This window comes from Lissotriton helveticus, chromosome 6, assembly GCF_964261635.1.
Source record: "Lissotriton helveticus chromosome 6, aLisHel1.1, whole genome shotgun sequence".
Classification (NCBI taxonomy): Eukaryota; Metazoa; Chordata; class Amphibia; order Caudata; family Salamandridae; genus Lissotriton; species Lissotriton helveticus.
The window spans coordinates 240,303,605-240,325,072 of record NC_136067.1 but is presented as its reverse complement, the minus strand read 5'-3'; the positions used below and the strand labels follow the sequence as shown (position 1 = coordinate 240,325,072).

Below are 21,468 nucleotides of genomic sequence, written 5' to 3'. Positions count from 1 at the left end.
CATAGATAAAGAATGATATGACATGAAACATTAGATTAGATTAGATCAGAATTGATTAGATTGGATGAAATCACGACACCTTCATCCAACTCTATGCAGAAAACACCATTATGGGAACTACGCTGATTAACCTTATGCTTACTTTGGCCCATGACGTGTTAACCCCTTTGATATGAATAGGCACTTTTAATTATGTCATTGGCATGGGACTAGATGGGCCCTACCCTTCACTCCGATTGTCATCTGTAGTCAGAATGTCAAGCAAGGGCTACACAAAACCTACATAAATATGCTTCCTGGTGATTAGTGATATATTCCGAGATGCTGCAACAAACTATTTAGAAAGGCTGGATCAAGTGGCGTTGTAGGTGTTTCATGGGAGGCCTTCAAAGATGTGACTAGAGGAATATGTGTTACAAATGTGTGCGGGTCAGGGACGTCACTGGTAAAAGAGGTAATAATTCTGGAAATGACTTCAATAAAGGAAAGGTGCAGAACCATTCCCTAATGAATACCTTCACTGATTATAGGGAACATATACTGGTCTCTCAGATAATCTGAGGTAGAGGCGTTGTCATGCCAAGATCCATGCCCTGTGAATTTTTTCAGGTGCCGGGGAATCCCTCCGTTATTTTTTCCACAAGAGCCCAGGAGACTATGAGGAACTATACAAACATATAGGGACTGAGATGCCCGCTTGTAAAATATCACCACGCAGTAGCACATACAATCTCAGCACCTGCTTGCCAAACTGTAGCCGGTTGGTGGAAGAGACTAACTGTTGGGCATATTTATCATTGTGTTGCGCCGCCCTTGCGCCACACAAGGGAGCACAAAGGCAACTTAAAACCTAAGTCGGATTTATCAAGCCATGCAAGGCCACCTTGCGTGGCTCTGCATGGCTTGATAAATCCAAAGAAACGCAATGCAGCACAAATCGCTGTGTTACTCTGCTCGAGGAAGGCGTTCCATGGGTGGAGCATGGATGTACGCATGCATCCATCCAAGGATTTTGATGCATTCCCAGATTTACCAACATTGGAAAACCAGGGAATGCAACAGAATCCTATGCCTCTCCAAAATATTATAAGCCTCACTGGATTGTTTTTGTGCAGGAACTTATTGACAAAGTCAAATGGTTATACCAAGATCCAGTAGCACAAATAACTGTGGGGGACAATTATCTTGTATGATTCGAATAAAATGAGTCCTATTAGCAGTTTGACCATTGGCAAATGCCATCAGATCATATCCACAAACGTAGGGAGTTGGATCGAGAACTTGGTTCATAAAATCCCTGTGATATGCAGATGACATATTGATGACGATTACACAGCCTCAAACATCTATCTCTGTACCTGTGACATTATTAGATACCTTTCATGATTTTTCTGGATATAAGATTATTTGGGTGAAATATAAGATGAACCAAATGTCTGCTGCAATGACGAGTGCTAACATAGAGGGTGTCAAAATAAAATCGGTCTAAAAAAGGATGAAATACTTGGGCATACTCCTAAATAGGGGTCAGGGCCACGGATGTATAACGGTACGATGCGTAATTGACAACGCGTACCGTTACAACGCTACTTTTACAACGCAAGTCGTTACAACGACTTGCGTTGGGGGGGCGCTGGATAGTAAATAGTTTTATTTACTATTCCAACTCCAGTCCCCGTGAACTCTAGGGAAGGAGTTGGATAGTAAATTAAACTATTTACTATCCTGGAGCACCCCCCAGTGCAAGTCGTTATAACGACTTGCGTTGTAAAAGTAGCGTGGTAACAGTACCTCGTTGTTAAAGTTTCGTCGTAAAGGATGTTTCCCCTGGGCCACATGGTAGAAGACAACTTAATTACCTTATTGGCCAAGACACAGCTAGATTTTGTCAACTTGTCTCACCTCCAGCTAACCATGTGGGAGAGGATACAGGCAGTGAAAATGATAACAGCGCTTCAGTATAATTATGTTGTGGGTATGCTGCCTATTTCCATCTCTTGCAACTTGCTGCAACACAATGACTTGAACAAGGCTTTTGAGTGGGAAAAGAGCAAACCTGGAATTTGGATAACTAAGCTATATGCCCACACCGAAACAGGGGCTTTACATACCTCATATGTGCTCTTGTTATTTGGCAAACCACCTGTCCCAACCAGTATTCAGGTTACCTAATGTTCATGAACCTCCACTATGGATATTAAAGGAAAAATATATATTTCGGCTTGTGACATTGACCATTGACATTAATCAGTCAACATTTATAGCACGTGGCAAATCACCTGTAAGGGTGTTTGAGGCACTGGAGTTGCTAACTGCTACGTGGTATCCTGTTCATACCTGCTAGGTCTTGAGTCCTTCACTGAATTCCCAGAGCTATGAGGCGATAATGAGGTGTAGGGAAAGGTTGTACCAAGCTTTGGCCACCAGGTGTGAGAAGGAACGTCCTCCTCTGTTGCTTCAGCGGATCCAGGGTGTGTCTGCAAGGAAGAGGGAGGCGGATCATGGGTGTCTGGTTGGTTGGTGGAAGGTCATGCATTTGTTGATGTATGCTGGTCCATTGTTGTGTAGAGCTTTTTGTGCGTGGGTCAACATCTTGAACCGCCATCGCTTCTGGATCTGGAGCCAGTGTAACTTCTTGCGGTGTGGTATGATGTGGGTTTGTCTAAGGAGGTCGAGGATGAGTTTAGCAACTGCGTTTTGTATTGTCTGTTGTTTCTTCAGGAGGCGTGCTGTGTTTCTTACATAGAGTGTGTTTCCGTACCCTAGACTGCTGGTGAGGAGGCCCTGCATGATGGTCCTTCTGGTGTTGACTGTGAGCCACCTGAGACGCGTTGGGTGAGGACGCAGGCAAATGAGACTGCATTGACCAGTTTTTTCATAGATAGCTTGCTGTCCAAGATGATGCTGAGGTTGCGGGCGGAGTCTTTTGGGGTGGGGGATGTGCTGAGCTCAGCTGGTCACCATGCATCTTTCCATGGTGAGGTGTTGTTCCCAAAGATGAGGACTTAACGTCTTATCTGAGTTGAGCTTCAGACAGTTATATTTCATCCAGTCGGCGGCGTTCATCATACATCTGTGGAAGATGGCTCTGGTGGTGGATGGGTCTTCTGACAGAAAGAGAATGAGCTGGGTGTCGTTGGCATAGGAGATTATGTTGAGCCCATGGGATCTGACGGTGTTGGCCGAAGGTCATAATACTAAAGTGGGACATGCAACAGCAGTCAACCCAGTAGCTAGGAATATGTTGCATCTATGGAAACAGGTGCATGACTTACTGATAACTAGATGAATGTGTTTGCCCCCTCTCTGGAACAATGCAGGTCTGAACAATGGGAGGCCCAGTGGTTAATTGGACCACATGGAAAGTGCAGGGTATACTTACAATAGACCAGCCGCTAGCTGGGGATCATTTTAAACTCTTTGGAGATCTTTTCTTGGATTGCGGCCATGATCAGCTGCAGTTGTGTAGTTGTGTAAATATCTATCTTAGCTAGGCAGGCAACGAAAAATCTCTGGCTTGCAGATACGCTCAAACCTAGAAAAATAGGGAAATTCTAAGTGGGTTATAAAAGGGATGTATGGGCTCACCTTAGACAACAGTTGTTCAATCCTGACCATAGACTTCTCCAGGAGCTATGAGAAATGGTTTTGGGACATGACTAGTCCTCAGAGAACTGGTCTATATTAATCTCATTGAATTGTTTCAAAAAGCCAGACCAATGCTTTCTTACTTTAGACTACTTCATTATAAGATGTGGTCTCCAGGTAAAGTAAATTGGGCCGGTTTACTACAAGATGCAACTTGCTGGCTAGATGGAGAGGATAGTTGTGACATGGTTGATTTATTTGTGTGGTTGTGTCAGACTTACCGCTTACTTGGTATGGGCAGTCCTTTCAGAACCAGATGGCATCACTTCATCACGCTCCATATGTCTAGCGCTCCTCCATGACATGACCAACAGTGTAATCCCATCAAAGCACTGGAGACGATGGGTGGCAACTGCACTATCTACTACAAAATAAAGCATCCACCAATACTGGAGCAAACTGATGGTCCCCCGTAGGACATACTTTTTGGAACTTAAGGTTAGCAGCACACGGATACATAGTGCAATATCAGGCTGACGAGGACTCCTCAGCATTAGCTTCTTCCTTTTTGGTGGTCCCACAGTAGTCTCCTTCTTCTTGCCCGTTTATTGTGTGTTCCCTAAAGTCCAGACACCTTAGGTTATCTTTTTTTTGTTGCAATATTCATTTACTGATTTTCACAAGCTGGAGTTGAAGGATGAATGGAGTTGCTGGGGTTGGAATCGAAGCCAAACACCATTGAGAGCACAAATTAAATGTTATAATTATTTGCCTGATTGAAGACAGGTTAGCTGATGAAATATTGTTTTCATTGGTTTTGAAAGAGATGTCTGCCATCCACTATCCTACCTAGGTATGGCATTGAACTGATTTACTACTTCTGATAGGAAGAAACGACGGATGGAAAGTTTAGTTCTTCTTGTTTGTAGATCATAAACCAGAAACCTATAACAGTAGAGAATGTAAGTATTGGTAAGCAAAGGGAGTTGAAACCATTACCTAAAAAAGGACCCCATGATTACAAGGCTAATGGGGAATGGTGGTATTGCTGGACGCTTCCTTAGAGCACGCGAACAATTACTTCTCAGAGGGCTTTAGTAGTGATGCATTGTGTAGCTGTGGGGTTTCATGAATGATATTATTTTATGGCACAATATTGCAAATGTATTTGAAGATTTATCCGAAAGTATTGGATAATAAATGTTGCTAACACTACTCTATTTTTGCCACTAAGATTTTGTTAGGTTTTCACCACCCTTTCGCTGTACTAATGAAGTGTCACTGTATTGTAAGATATAATGTGGAATTCCTATGTCTATCTATGTCATGTACATACAAATTAATAGGGACTCTACTCATTCCTACGATCATGACATAGCTTGGGAGTCCACAATTTGTGCATATAGGGGTATAGGCGATTGGCAAATCTGAAATCAATAGCACTCATACCTACCCACAGAATAAAATATACAGGATTTAGTTCTGGTCTGCTGAGGACAACTTTTGATGAGTTGCATCTCTCTATTTAGAGATTTGGAGAGTAAACTGTAAAATAACGTGATCACACTGGTATAAAATGTTTGTACACATTTTTGCTGCAGTTACCATGCCACCTTGCTGGTGTTAATCGCTAACTGACTTTGTCTCCATTTATTATTATTTTTCTCATCCGAGGTAAAACTTCCCAAAGGAAGCAATTGAATTGCAAAAGCATAATTCTGAAAAATCAATCAAAAGGGGTTGTAATGGTGTTATCACACCTTTCCCCTTATTTTAGAGTCTGTCGGATAGGTTTATCAAACGGAGATGCTGTCTAATAAATATTTTACTACATTGTTAAAAGGAGCACTTTTCTGCTGCGGATGATAGAAAATGAAGGCATGAAAATGCAATCTACGCATGCTAAAACATTCTAATTAGAATACATGATGTATACCTGTTTTAAATTGCAGGCCAATAATGCAAGTTTCATCAAAGAACACTTGCCACAAGTAATGCAGCAGCTTTCAGAATTGGTTGTCAACCGAACTGTCTCAACAACACCTGGAAACCTGAGGACCATAGTGCAGATTTTAGGGGACATTTCTGACGTCGCATCTAAAGCCAACATTACTGCTTCCGCTTTCCAGGTACGTAAGCTCATGTGTTTAATATTGAGCTATGTCATGGTGTGTATGTGATGCAGTGATGTCTATAAGAGCAAAGACAAAACACCTGCATTCAACAAAAATTGGAAGTGAATGCATTTTTTAAGAGGTGTGGCCAAGGATTCGCTTGGAGCTGGAAGAACCAAGGCATTTGCAACATCAATCCAGTGCTGTGCAAACTGAGCAGCCATGCCATCTACTTTTGAAACGTGGAATATGCGTATCTCGAGTTGCAAATGTCTTTGCGACTTGCAATGTTATCACTGTGACTCCTTGGAGGTTGCAGGGTAGGGGAGGAGCATCACATCTTGCAATGAACCCTGTGAATGGTTAACAATATCTGATGCCAGTTAGTAACCTTTCAGAGTAGATGTCCAAGAAGGAGTATTTTCATTGTGCACATAATGGGTGTGAGCATTCGGGGGATGAGGACAGACAGCAGCCCTAGGAACTGCTTCCTGCTCCCTATGTCCTTAAACAATGTGCCAGTTGCATTAGCGGCTGGTATGTGATGGGGGTGGTGGGGCTGAATGAAAAATAACTTACTTCCACACTGCCATCTCTCGCCCGTATTCTCTCCTCTGGGAAGCAGGAAGCACACAAGCTCCCCTAAGAAAATCACAACACTGCAATCAGAACACTGCTGTACCAAGCATTACAGAAGCGTTGTGATTGGTCTGAGCACCATGGTTCGGGGCTCAGACACGGACTTGGAGCCATGCATGTTCTTCACCCAGGCTGTGAAATATAGCCAGGTGGAGAACATACCAAGTGTGCATGACTGTTTGGCCGGCCCAAGATGGCCAGCCAAACCGTCATGCGCACTTAAGTGAACATATTTCCGTCTTCCCTTGCTGGCTGTGAGACAAACTAAGCCTGCCTCGCCCGCAACAAGTTTCAATACAGAAGAATAAAATGATGATAACAAGGTGGTATTATCTTTTTATTTTTCCTTCTTTGCACTGCTGAAAAGCAGTGAGGTGACGCTCTGCTTTATCAGGGGAGCCGCCGCTGGCCAACTGTTTAGGGTATTGTTGACCTTGCCCCTTTAGGCAACAAAGTTTGCAGTATAATTGTGACTGTAAATGCGGAGATGGAGGCCTGCTGTAACTTCCAGACAGACATCAAGGTTTAGTGATGGGAATTCACCTCAGAAATATTAATGGAGCAGGATTTGCCTGGTTGCTTGGGAGCAGTCTCTGTCTGCTGTGCACAAGGCAAATAATTTGCTCTTTAGGAAGTATTTCACAACATCAGTAACAAAACTATCATCCGACAACAAATGGAGTGTCCAAAATAATATTTCCAAAATTATTGGTTCAATGGGGATATATTTGTGTAAATGAGAATTAGGATATTATGGCCCACATGCATCAAACAGAATTGCATTCGCAAACGGTGCGAATCGCAAAATTCGTCCGTTTGCGAATGCAATTCTTTGTTTTGGGATGCATTAACCTTTTTTGTTTTTTCGCAATTTAAGAAATCGCAAATTATTTGCGATTTCTTAAATTGCGATAGCATTTAAGAAATCGCAATTTTGCGATTTCTTAAATGCAATGCATTATCTTGAAAAGTTTGCGAATTCGCAAATTAGAATGATTAAATTAGCATGAAGTCAACCTTCATGCTAATTTAAGAAAAGTTTCAAAAATGCACAAAAGTGCATTTTTGACACTTTCAATTTACACTCACACATGCCCTTGGGCATGTATGTGTGAAAAATGGACTTTAAGTTACATTACTGGGGTGCAGGGGGGGTCCTTTGGACCCCCCCCCCCCTGCACCATAGAAATTGCATTCTCTTTCTCTAAAGCTCTGTTTCTAAGATAAAATCATGGCCTTCGGTTGTCACATAACTGAAAATACAAGATTTGAAAATTTCAAATGGACTGGAATCTAGAGAATGCTAAAATGATTCTGGTATCTTATTGACCTCTGGTGGTTGTTTTCTATCAAGACAGTTAAATGGAGGTAGTTGAACAGAAAAAAAAGTTCCTCAGCAGAAAGCAATTTTGGTATTTTACAGAGCTCTGGTGGTCATTTTCTATGAAGACAGTTTAATAGAGGCAGTTGAACTGAAAAAAAAGTCTCGTTTTAGGGCTAATCTCCAGGGGCCACAAGGTACATACACATATAAGTATATAATAACTTTATACTAAAGTATATACAAGAGGTCTCGAATGCTTGAACTAAAATGAAATAGCAATACAAGAGGTCTCGAATGCTTGACCTAAAAGGAAATAGCAAACAGAAAATTAAATGGGCTGATCTTTTTATAGAAAATGTGTTGCAATTTCATACATAATACACATATAAACAATATGCCTCCAACAAATATTTTGCTAAAAGATTATTCCCCAAATCACCCTGGAATGGACAGGCTATCAATTTGAACCAAGCCCCAGGAGAAAAGATTAAAGAAGAAGAAACTAACATGTCGTTCCCCCCCTCCTCCCCCAAGTTTCCCCATTGAGCACTCATCTTGTATGATGATGGAAAATTTTCATGCCAGAGTTCCCAGATCGCACCTTGTTACACCAAGACGCAAAAGACACCCTGGCCTACCTAACACTGGACTCCCCTTATTGTATGCCAGATTTATAATCCTCACTTCTCGGCATCCACAGACAGATCGAGCAAAAACATCTCAAATACAATGTGGGGAAGACAATTTCTCACCTTACACACAAACCTGACCCAGCCATGCCGTTCTTGGACTTGAATCTTGAAATTGGCAGATATCACAGGAAAGCTGCCCACCTTTGCTTCATCCTTTGGTTTTCTTTTTACCTTAAAAGTCATCTCCAAGATATGGCAAAATTGGACACGTTCTAACGCCACAAACTCAACAAACTTACGCCAAATGTATCTTTCCTGTCTCTGGAAGGCAATGTGCACTATGAAAAATGCCTGAGTCATAAATGAAGCCCTTAACTTTCATGGTTCTGAATATCTCAACCAGATCCTTTCCTTCTGGGAAGGCTCTCACTCCCTCCAATGCAAAGACAACATTTCTCTAAATTACATATTTCAGAAAAATACATGTCTGACAAACGTATTGTAAACAATCTGTTTATTATGCTACCAGTTGTCTAGTCTGGTATTTTCACATATTTCCTATGAACAGCACTCTGAAACTCAAATGTGCATTAATACAACAAATAAATGAAAATAAATAGGGTTTTGTATTAAAATCTTGGAAAATACTAATGTTTACTTGGTTAATTAAAAGAAGCATGTGGCCACAATTCAACTTATTGTCTTCTGTCTATATTTGGTCAAACACAAAAACAAAAAGCCAAATCCATACTCCAGTTTGACTTTACGAGGGACACATGAAGTGTAATGTCACTTCATACCACAGGCCCCACTTATACAATACAAATGACATTGCTGTCCTAAGACGCCACCACATCAACATTTTAAAAAAATATTTCAATATGAGAGCTGCCACCACCTCACAAATATAGACAGGTGCAACTCGGTAGTAAACTGTGCACACAAATAGGGTTGTCATTTTCAGACATGATTTTTAAGAATATTTATTTTTGGGGGTTGAGATGCTGAAATATTTACTCCTCTGCCACTACAACGTGTTACATGACCTGTGGTTAAGATTACCCTGTGGCTACTTGTCACTGTTACACCAACCAGTACTTAGAAAGTCTGCAAAAAGTAACTGATATCGAGTGCAATAATTATTTTTGTGCACGACCACAACTACCAGAATGCATTGGTTTATTAAATAAAGCCTATAACTTGTAATGGGGTAACATGGATCCGTCATTATTGTTAATGGACAGCACTACAAACTTCAAGCAGAAATGTGAGAAATTTTCAGACTGCGTCTTGTTTATCACCAATAAACAGAATTTCACACAACTCGGCCAAACTTTCATATAAGATAGAACATAAGTTGAAATGTCTTTTCAATAAGGTAACACTGCAACATTAGACACACGACTAACAAAAATAGTGAGCGAAGTAAGTGTGACCACAGAACTGCAACTACCGGTGTCCGACAGGCAGCCAGGGAGCAGGTAAGTAAAGGTCACACCTGTCATAGAAAGAGGAACCGTCAGACAGCTCTCGGTTACAAAATACAAAAGAGAGAACTAATAAAGGCGACTTGCCGTTACCCGTGACTGCTGCAGTGAGCTGAATGTTGAGGGTGCTGAGTCGCACTGCTGCTGTCATAGTGAGGCGGTGCCCTGTGCCATGCCTGGTAGCGGCGGCCGCAACTGAGAGCCAGTGCCCGAGTGTGCAGCAAAAGGAAGTATTTGCGGGAGGGCGAATACTGGGACAGGCGGATTCTGCGAGGCACGTACCAAATTCTGACCCCTAAGGTATTGGATTTTATCAATCACAATAAATATTGCGCTCCCATATCACACCATCATGTGGGGCACTTGTAATATGTAGCCGGGGTGTAAGAATAATACACAGTAAAGCATACAACGGGTGGTGCAGGGCTCGAGTTGGGGGGTACAGGCAGGTACACTGTGTCCCCCCACTCTTTTCACAGGGTGGATGCCGCCCCCCCTGCCGATAAGCTGGACCCCACAGAAATATGCTGAATGTGTCCCGGTGTAATTTTCAGACACCGGGACACGTTCTGCGCGTGACGTCATGAGGTCATTTGCATATTGCCAGTCCCCCCACTTCTTTTTCTAGGACTTGTGCCCTGAGGTGGTGTATTAACATTTACATTGTGTGTGGGCTTGGGTGGTGCTGTGTACTACACACACAGTGTTTCTCTTGGAATACAAATATGCATTCCAAACAGGCTAAAATATGCTCTAATTCCCACTTTGTGCCCAGCCGCCATCCTGCCCTTACTTCTAGAACATCTTGCATTTATTTATTTGAGATTTTTTTGTAGTCCAGACCGCATCGAAGAGAATTTTACATTTAGAGTGAAGCTTGACCATACATACAGATAAATAAACACATCGTAGATAAATTACATTATTAGACTCAATCGTACAGATAACACTCTTCACTGTGAACGTGTTAGACCAATATGGCAACAAAAATCACTACATATACTTTGCTAGGAGTTTACAACGGCCACAAAGGGGGGTGCTTAAAAACTTTGATAGAAAATCAGACATTTGAGGTGAGCAAATTTAGAGTGTCGCTGGTGTTGAGGGTGCTCTATACAGGAGCTGCCTTCCACCTAAACTTGGGAACTACCCAGAGTTCTCTCCTTCTTTTTTGCATATTTTATGCGTCACTCTATGCCTGCAAGGGAATTGTTTTGACTTATCCTGGGTGCTCCCTTGTGTCTGGACAAAGCTAAACCTCTCTGAAGAGTGGTAATGACAGCGAAACACGTGTCAGGGATTGCTTTTATTCATTTCAGGTTGGCTTGGATGGTATTTTACCAATCCAAAGCTGTAATATTGTGCCTGGAGTGGTAAATAGCTTTTGTCATTTTGCAGCTCAGCATGGATAGTACTGTGCTAATCCTATGCTTAAAGACTTTGCTGTACAAATGGCAAAAGACTTTGTCCATTTCTATCTCGGCATGGATAGTACTGTGCTAACCTATGCTTAAAAACATTGATAGAAAAGCAGACATTTGAGGTGAGCAAATTTAGAGTGTCCCTGGTGTTGAGGGTGCTCTATATAGGAGCTGCCTTCCACCTAAACTTGGGAACTACCCAGAATTGTATCCTTCTTTTTTGCATAATGAATGCGTCACTCTATGCCTGCAAGGGAATTGTTTTGCCTTATACTGGGCGCTCCCTTGTGTCTGGACAAAGCTAAACCTCTCTGAAGAGCTGTAATGACAGCGAAACATGTGTCAGGGGTTGCTTTTATTCATTTCAGGTTGGCTTGGATGGTATTTTACCAATCCAAAGCTGTAATATCGTGCCTGGAGTGGTAAATGGCTTTTGTCATTTTACAGCTCAGCATGGATAGCACTGTGCTTATCCTATGCTTAAAGACTTTGCTGTACAAATGGCAAAAGACTTTGTCCATTTCTATCGCGGCGTGGATAGCACTGTGCTAATCCTATGCTTAAAAGCTTTGATAAAAAAGCAGACATTTGAGGTGAGCAAATTTAGAGTGTCGCTGGTGTTGAGGGTGCTCTATACAGGAGCTGCCTTCCACTCTATGCCTGCAAGGCATATATATATATATAAAAATATATGAACACAGAACTCCCTCCAAAGGAACGAGACAGAGACCCAGGAGGATTTAGATGGAAGCCATTTAATTTAGAACTGGCAAATGCATTTCGGCAGACTCCTGCCTTCTTCAGCGCCCAAAGCGTCCCAACTGTGCAGTCACAGAGTTGTGGTGAGTTCAGCCCCCTTGTACCTTGTTGGAGCAGGTGCGCTCCTCCCCCTGTCAGTCAATTGCACACCTGCGTGGAGTCCCGTTGTTGCAGAAGGACTTCATTTCCCAGAGTCCAGTGTTCAGACCCTTGGAAATTGTGCTCGGGGAGAACAAAGATAAATGCCAAAAGTCAGTGCGGGGGGGGGGGGTTCCTCCAAAGAACGGCACACAACCAATGGAACGAAGGAAAAGTTTCCTGCTTTGGAGTCCCTCATAAAGCTCGCTTCCTCCGGTCCCCCAATACCACCTCGGCCGCGTAGCACAGGAGTCCTTTCAACAGGGGCCAATGTGACAGTGCACAAATGCCCGATGTGGGATTAATAATCCCAACACTGCCGTCTCTTCTCCCGGTGTCCGTGGCGGGCTCCATATATATATATTGTTTTTAAATGCAATCCCCACTTGATTCGACTTCTATGTCTTGAATTTGAAGTTCTTCGCTACAATTTCCTTTAACTTCACTAAGTCTTGATTACTTAAAAACAAAAACACATCTGACGTAGAAGTAAATCCTTCATGTAAGCGAGGGGAGTCGATGTGGCGTTACGGCCAGGGCAGACCCGTCGACCTTGAAGCAGGTGAACCAGGCTCGAACCTAGTCCGGAGGCACAAGCATACTGAGATTCTGGACAAATCACTTTTTATCAATGTGCCTAAAAACAAATGTGTCCATCTGTAATGCACCTGGTATGGCTGATGTAAATGCTCTGATACCTTCTGCTCGAGTTCGCACTATATACAACTACAACAACAAAATAAAAGGGAACATTGATCTTGTGTTTGGTACAATCGCATCACTTTCTGTGGTGTGCAGTGCAGAATGGCTCCCTAAGGAGGTAGTGGCCTTGTTAATCTGCCGCTGCCGCTTTCCAAGTCCCAGACTGAAGGCGCCCGATGTGATCAGCCCTCGCCTTAATCCTACCACAACGTGTCTGATCCTGTCCAGGCCGGTCTGTGTCTGGACAGGATCTAATGGGAAGGTTTATTTGTCATTGTGATCTCCATTGTCGTTGGAAGCTGCCCTATGTTTGTTTTATTTTCTTTGGTTTTCCTGTAGCGCAGACATGATTTAAAACGGTGTTAGATCGCTTTAAAGTCAATATATGGGAAATGTTATATTAGACATTTAAATAAAATGCAGCAGTCGTATAAAGGGCGCACGCATGTGTGCCTGTTTCTGCCTCGGATTCACTCCTCTGCTCTGTGGGGTCAGCGTCCGGGGAAGGATAGAGCGTATTGATGTAGGGCTGCTTGTCAAGGCTTCACCAAATTGTTGTGCTGTCACCATAACTTCTTAAATGAAACAAGCATTGGCACACAGTTGTAGAACATGACTGCAGCGGCTGGCCTGCCCCCGCAGTCTAGCTGGCAGGCTGCAGACCCCGCTTCTCGAGCGCCCGCACACCATCGGCAGAGTCCGCGCCCATGTAACTACAAGCTAGATAACAATCCTGCTGTCAGGCCCGGGACACAGCTGCGGCGGCGCTGGTGGCAGCCCTTTCTGGGCACTGTGCGGGCATAACAACAAATGTGAGAAACCGGGCGGGCGCGAGAAAGCCACATCCCTAATTATGTTAGAGCGTCGTCTGCTAGGTTTATTTCTCCAAAGTTCTAATAAAGCGGCTTTCTCGGAGTGTGGGTGGCACTAGCAGCCAAAATGTTTCGTCAGTGCCGAGGTCTTTCTTTCCCACGAAGCACTTAGTGATGCAGAACCGAAGCAAGAGTGCCAGATCGGAATATACAAGGGCCCTCACGACCGGGAGTGCGCGGGTTGGGGGGGGGGGGGGGTGGCAGGAAGTCACGGACTGCAGGAGGAAGGTGGGGATAGGGAGGGACGGCAAGAAAGCAGTCTGTGCAATGAAGGGGCCAGTAGCCGTGGAAGGATACAAATGACTGACATGGCTGTCATGGGGAGGGACTAACAAGCTTAAAACGAATCGGAAGGCAGCATTTATAACCTAAGCCAATGAAGAAGATGGACCGGAGAGTGGGCGGAGCTTCCACGAAGCTTCCACACTATAGTGTTTACTGCTTGATTCCGGTCCAGGGAAGAAATGGCTTGGCAGTTCTGGCTGGACTGTTCCCATGAGGCACAGGGTCAAGGCTGATTTCCATATGGCCATGTCTGAACTGGGGTGGTGTGGTGAGCAAAAAAACGATGGATTTAGGCCCAGATCTCTGTACTGGGGTGAATGTATGACATTGTTCTGCATTCTGTCCATCAACTGTTGTTTTTGCAACTGAAATAAATGTGACATTATGTAATGGAACTAACGCTCAAGTGAATCCCTCCAATACCGTTGGGTTGAGTTTGCGCTATGTAAAAAACTCTATGGAATCAGCATTTAGTGGGTATAACTTAATTTGAGAGGCATTGTGCCATATGTGTTCAAGCAACAGTTGGAAATAATTTTCAACAGCATCTTCGTAAGTGATGTTTACAGAAAAATTTTGAACTAAAAGAATATGGAAATCAGTTTTTAGCTTCTCACATGTGAGACGTGCTTTTTTTCTAATACCTTGGAACAAAAAAAGTTTGTGAAGAAATGGTTCTCTCTGTTGAATTTACCAACCAAAAGCGTACATCAGACTGGCTATGCATGGTTCACCGCATTAATACAGTATCCACCTGTGTGCAACGTTTTAAAAAATTGTTCTGTTTTCCTACATCATCAGAACATGGTGGTGCTGCATTCAGTGAGTTCTATGAGACCCAGCGGTATATTTACAAGAATTGGTGCTAACCAGTTTTTGCTGTAGTTAGCAGCAATTTTTTAACGAGGTCTATTGCTAAAAACTATCATCCTGTTAGCAACGTATTTACAATATGTCACTACATGGCAATAGTATCAGCTAGCAGTGGTGAAAACTGCCGGTAACACTAGCGCCAAGGCGATACAAAAAATATGTTCGCGAGAGAAAAGTGATGAAAGGCCAATTAGCAGCAAAGAAAATTTGGTTAATCAGCCAAGTGTCACTTTTCAGCTGCCAGTGGCATAAATAGCCTAACCTCTAAAGAAAAAAAATCAAATCAAAAGAATGGAATGCAGAATGGAGCAGCCAGGGCCAAGTTCAGCTGAAGTTAACAACCCCCCCAACCCCTCAACAGCCAGGATGACCAGCCAGAGTCCCATGAAAAAAGGAAAGGCAGAATCAGGGCCTCATTTCTGAAAGGTGGCGCATCGAGGGGAAAACAAGTGATGCAGCAGTTTTCATAGTGCCATCCTTTCAACACCATTGCAGCCGATGCCTGGAAGTGCGGACTGTCTCCGGGGCCCAGAGGCCTCGCTGGGCCTGCGTCTGAGACCCAGAGAGGGAGGCAGCAGGGAGGTGGAGTCGCTTCGGCCTGACGGCGGAGGCAGACATCATCGGTCCAAAGCCTGTGAGCTGTGGCGGTAGACATTGAGGCATCGGCGTTCGCCCTTACCTGCTGGCAAAGTTTGGCAGGTCGCATGGGTACACTTTGCTGACCTGTGTAAAAGACCACCTGGTGCCCCTTGAAGCTGTGATCAGTAGATGTGCTACTGTGCATTGACGTAGAGAGGTCTGCATTGCATAACACGCACCACCACTCCCTGCGTCAACTGCATCTATGCAGCATGACGAGCTGTCGCTTGGAGGGAATTTCTTGCCGCTGCGCAGACGCTATTATAATGGCTGCTTGAAAGCTCACATGCTTAGCATCTGTTTTGCCGAAACTAAACCAAGCAATTTTTTTAATGCTAACGCTGGGAAAGCAATAATGGTTAACGGGGTTCTGAGTAGAGAAAAGTGGTATACAGTCAAGCCATTTTATTTTGAAATTTATATTTGTCTTTCTGACTTTCCTATTAGTATGCATTTGGGCCTCTCATACAAATCCAGAGTCTATAACTCACCTGACCTCCGCACATGCGTGGTGTGATGGAGCCAGAAGAAGTGATGTGACTGTTAAACGCAGTCCATGGACGCAAAAGATACATACCCTGGGAACCCGCACAACAGTACTCTGGATGAATGGGAATGCATGAAAGTTATACTTTTGTGTCTAATAAGATGTTAATACAGGTGGGAATAAAGATTTGTGAATAAAAATTAAGGGGTAGGATCTTTGAACAATAGACTGATAGACTAAGAGGAAGAAAAAGCATGGTGTGATGATCATCCCCCGTGCCTGTCCAATCAGAGTTAATGTTTTTACGATATTGAAACATCAATGGGTGGTACAGGAATAACAACGAGTATAATTGAGGTAGCTTTTGCTGGTTAGAATGCATGAGACCGGGATGCTGTCCGAGTGAACCAGAGATGGAGATTTGCTGAATGCTGCAGAGCTTGGGATGCTGTTGGTGTGACGAGAGATGCTGATGAAGAATCAAATGTAGAACCATTTATCTCAATGAATTAATTTAGAAGAAGATCACGGAATAATCTCAGGAGGAAGAGAGTGTCAGAGAGGGGTGCTGCGCAAGCGTTGGTGTTAGTGAGGTCATCTATCCGGTCCCGATTCCTGTCCTGAAGCCTTTGTCGCCTGAATCTTTCCCCGGGGGACCCTTGACCAGAAGAAATAACTTTTTGTCAGTAAAAGATTAGTTGAGAACAAGAGGTAACTAATCTTGGAATGGTAAAAATCACAAAATCTTGGCACCAGCGGTTAGCACCAGGCTGTGTGTGATTTGTGTGTTTTATGGGCCCAGGTGAGTATATGGTATTAGAGTATTTGTTGCTGGTTCACATATGGATCAAGTCTACCTATGGTAAAGTATAGGGAACATTTTTAAAAGTTTATTTAACTTGAAAAGAAACTAGTAAAAAAATATGTTAAATATTAGTGTAAAATATTTGTATATATTTATTTTCAATGGAGAAAAAAAGAAAAATGCTACACCATTAAATTCATTTTGAATTACATTTTAAATTATTGTAAATATATTAAATTAATTGAACATTATTTTTCTGAAGTTTGAATTGAAAACAATAAATTCCCACCTAAAGTAAAAAAATATATATTATGCACTAGTAATTATTAAAAGTGATGCATAGAACTAATTAAAAGTAATTTAATTATCTTTTAATACAAATTAATGTTACATTAGGTTTTACATTTAAAAAAGATTAGTAAAATATTTTATAATTAAATAATAAATATGGTCTATTTACTATGTATAGTTTTTATGTATCATTAAAATAAATTATATTTATTTATCTTTAACTATTTTAAATAATTTAATTTAATTTTTCATTATTTTCTATGGGATCTTATTTTAAGTCCCTACTTGCTTTATTGTCTATGGAAGAGTGCTGCAGTACCAACGGTTGGCAGTTTGTGGTCCTGGAATTACTTTGGCTCTCATATGGAGTGTTTTACTACTGTATTAGGTAACCCTGGGCGAAGTACTATGCTACGCTTGCGTAGTTTCCGAAGTTTGCACTACTTCGCACTACGCAAATTGCATGTAGCACAGTGCAAAGAAGCATAGCGTAGCAGTAATTTTTTGCTTGCTCGCAGTCCTCAACGTCAAGTTGGCGACCGCGAGTGAGCAAAATGTCATCCCGGCGAGACTTTTTCCTCGTTCGCGATCAGCAACATCAAGTTGCCGATCGCGAGCGTGGAAAATATACCTCCGAGATTCTCAACGCGGGGAGGTCAGGTTTCACATTGCGAGTGGTCGCGTATGAGAAACTACCAGTCCGCATGAGAAAGTTGCCGCTCGAGTAGAAATCTACTCGAGCGGCAGAAAACGACCGCTTGCACTGTGCAAGATGCCATTTGCACTGATTGCACACTGCGGACAAGCATCTGGCAGTGTGCAATCAGTGCGAACAGCATTTTGCAAAGTGCACTACGCAGTTCGTGTAGTTACGCGTAGCTCGCGAAGTGCACTTCGCGTAGCTATGCTTAGCGCTACAACGCGATCTACGCCCAGGGTTAGTTTTAGGTCCCTTTTTGGGTGTAGTAAATTTTGAAGTGCAATTTGTGAATAGCAATGGGCTTACTCTTCTTTGAATGGGTGCCCATCCATCCCTAAATTCCTTCTTATTCTTCCTTAAACCCATCCTATTTAGTAGTAAGTATGTCCTTTTTTCTTAGCCTCTCCCCTGGTACCACCCATGTTTACTACTAAGGGCCTGAATACGATCTCGCTAGGAAAGCCCTCCATACGACACAGATTTGGAGGGCTTTCCTAGCGAGTTGTGCTCTGCGAGTACGAGCGACCGAGTATGATGCACCCGTATGGTGACAGGCTCGGTTTGCTTGGACTCCCAATGAACCCTCTGGGTGCCTGTATACTGAATGTGTACACAGGCTCCCATAGCAAAAACCGGTGGGTGGGGAAAAGCCTGCAACCTGTGGCCGGCACCCCATGGTACCTGCTTCACTGTGCATGCATGGAAAGGATGGAACTATGGGTACCCTCACAGGACAGATTCGAAGGGCCCCAGGTAAAAAAGGGTCCGCTACCGCCCCCCAAAGTCTTATTCCCACATCCGTTTTGTCTTGCTAAGACCAGTCGATACGGCTGTCTGAATCGAGCATTGTACTGCCTTGTTTGAAATCCGGCTCCATTGCGCTGCACGATTCGACTGCGAACGAGTCGGACTAACAAGATCAGCTTCGGAAACAGTTCGGTCGATGTGGACAGGATCTTGGCATCGTACTTGGTCATTCGAAACGTGGGACGATTCGATCGGAAACATAGGCTCCAAATCGGATTTGCTTTTTCCGGAAGCCGGCTGGACGCCTTCATTGCGAGATCGTACTCAGGCCCTAAGATGGAAACTTACATGTGTGTGAATTCCCCATAGAAAATATCGGAGAGGTGGAGATTTACACATGCATATTCGTGAATAGCCTTTTGTACTACTTTAGTACGGCTAAAGTACTACAAAATACCTCTAAGAATGCTGCATTTCCATGGCAAGGATTTACAGATAGTTTCCACATTCATTAATATGGGCTACAACTGCATAGATGGGCTCGAGCTCAGTAGCAGCGATGAAGGAGACAGTGTTACAAAGACTGGTAAAAGAGGTGAAGGAGACAAGGATGTGTGGTCCCTTTGATTATGTGCTGTCACACAGCTTGATCATATGTCTACTGAGATTAAAACCTAAAAAGAGTGGTGCATATTGGTTGATTCACAACTTACCCTGGCTAGAAGATGTTCTCATTAATTACTTCATTAGAAGTCATTGACAAAGTTGTAGAGATGGTGAGAAGTTGTGGAGTGCTTTAAGACTGTTGATGGCACCTCTGAGTGTTTTTTTCCTGTTGCAAGTGGATGGAAGGATTTACATGGACAAAGTGATCTGAAATGATTAGCATGTTTCTGGATTTGATGGTGAGAAGGAGATTGGGTAATGACTTGGCATGGCATTAGCTAGATGACTTTTTCTGTGGGTTTAGTGGATGGTCCAGGATGGAATGACAAGATGTTACAAGAGTTCTTGAACATGATGCAGGATATGGCGGTACCACTGGCAAAAGAGAAGATCAAGGACTAGGTGTAAGCATTAGTGTTTTTGGGTATTGAGTAGAATTGCTTGCGGATGGATAGTAGATTGATGGAAGAAGAATTGGAAAGTCTAAAGAGAGTAATAGGTGAGGTGAAGAAGATGTAATCTTGTGAGCTGGAAATGTGCAACAATTGGTGGGTCACCTCAAGTTTTCCTGGAAATTAGTGATGCTTGGCAGAGCTTTATAAAGGATTGACTAAGGAAATTCAAACTGAAAAAAGAGGTGAGGATGAGTAGCCCGTATGACACCTTTGATTGTGTGCTGCTACAAGCCTTGATAACGTGTCCGCTTAGCATAATACCTAAAACAAAGTGGCTCATATTAGTTGATTCAAAACTTGTCCTGAAGAGATATTGGGATTTTAAGAATTGCTCCTGTAATTATACTGTAGCACGTGGCACATTAACCCTGCAATTTTTAAATGTTAAAAGCTGTTTTGACTTCGACATGTATATGGACGAAATTGAACCACCCCAGTCGAGAGCACTTTATTTTCAATTCAGGCTAGGGATTCTTCCATTAAATGCATGGAAAAATAGCTTGGCAAATGCAATAATCTCTCCCGTGTGTCCATCTTGTCAGATTGCCCAAGAGCCCATAGAGCATTTTATTTTCATATGCCCTGCGTATGGAAGCATAAGGAAAACTTGGATTATTCCATCCTGCTGACTGCTTTCCTTCTCACGCCCCTCTGAAGCACTACGCATATTCCAGTCAGACACAACAAAGTGGCTTGTCTTTGCAATAACTAGATACCTGTCATATCCCTGCGGCAGAGATGGAAAGCCTTGTCGCAATAAGTGCTGGGGTCAGACTGATTTTAAAACATGTGTCTTATAGTTGTATCACTATTTTTAGAATTGCAACATTTTAATTTTTAGGACTAACTGACAGTTGGTCTACAGCAAGGTTTAAAAACATTATTTTAAGAAACATTCTTAAATGTATTATGCGATAATGTGTGTATTTGAGATTTTATGCTGGTTATGATCATGCTATTGGTTGATCAATAAAATATATATAACTTGTCCTGGTCAGAAGGTGTTGTGGGAGCAAACATAGCAATATGTGACATAACAATCTGGTGTAACAGTATTGCTGGCACATCTGTGTGATTTTGTCCAGTACGTACAGCAAGAGGATGGAATGATTTACACGGGCAACCCCATGCCATTTGAGTGTTCAGGTTCTTGTATGTTCAATTTTTTTAATGTTTAGCTTGTTTCTGGGTTTTGATAGAGAGACGAAGATTGGGTAAGGATTTGACATTACATCACCGAGATGATTCTTTGTATGCGTAGGCGATCATCAAGGATGTTGCAGCAAGATGTTTCAAGAGTTCTTGGACATGACAGAGTACCGCTAGCAAAAGAGAATATGGAGGGCCAAGTGAAAATGTTAGTGTTTTTGAGCATTAGGTTGGATTTCTGAATGAAGGCAGAGTAGATTGCCGTAATAAGAATTGGAAAGGTCAAAGAGAATAATTGATGAGGAGAAGAGAATGAAATTTTGTGAGCTGTGAAAATGCAACAATTTCTAGGTTACCTCAATTTATCTTGCAAATTAGTGGGGCCTGGCAGAAGGGGATTGGCTAATGGGATGCAAAGAGTACCTAAACATCATCTTAAAGTGAGTCTTAAGAAATAGTTAAGAGAGGACTTAAAGATGTGGGTGAATTTTCTGGACTGTATCAATGGCCTAAGGGAGATGCATGTGGATGGATACAAAATTAAGACTTTGGCAGTTTGACTAGTGTTCAGATGTCACTAATGCATGCTCGAATTGAATGTGATGTGCACGAGGAGTTTCCCAAAGTAACTGAGATGAAAGCACAGTATATTGTTTTCTCAAACACTTCCCAATATTAGTGGCATTAGAGATGTG

General features: G+C 42.6%; 1 protein-coding gene across 1 annotated transcript in view; it reads left to right on the top strand.

Moving 5' to 3' along the window:
• LOC144762474 (adhesion G-protein coupled receptor F1-like) overlaps window positions 1-21,468 on the top strand; it is a 208,032-nt gene that overhangs the window by 70,561 nt on the left and 116,003 nt on the right. The window contains exon 3 of the mRNA XM_078647688.1: window positions 5,541-5,717. Coding sequence (XP_078503814.1) covers window positions 5,583-5,717 — 135 coding nt within the window. The 5' untranslated portion in view covers window positions 5,541-5,582. The remainder of the gene's footprint in view (window positions 1-5,540; window positions 5,718-21,468) is intronic.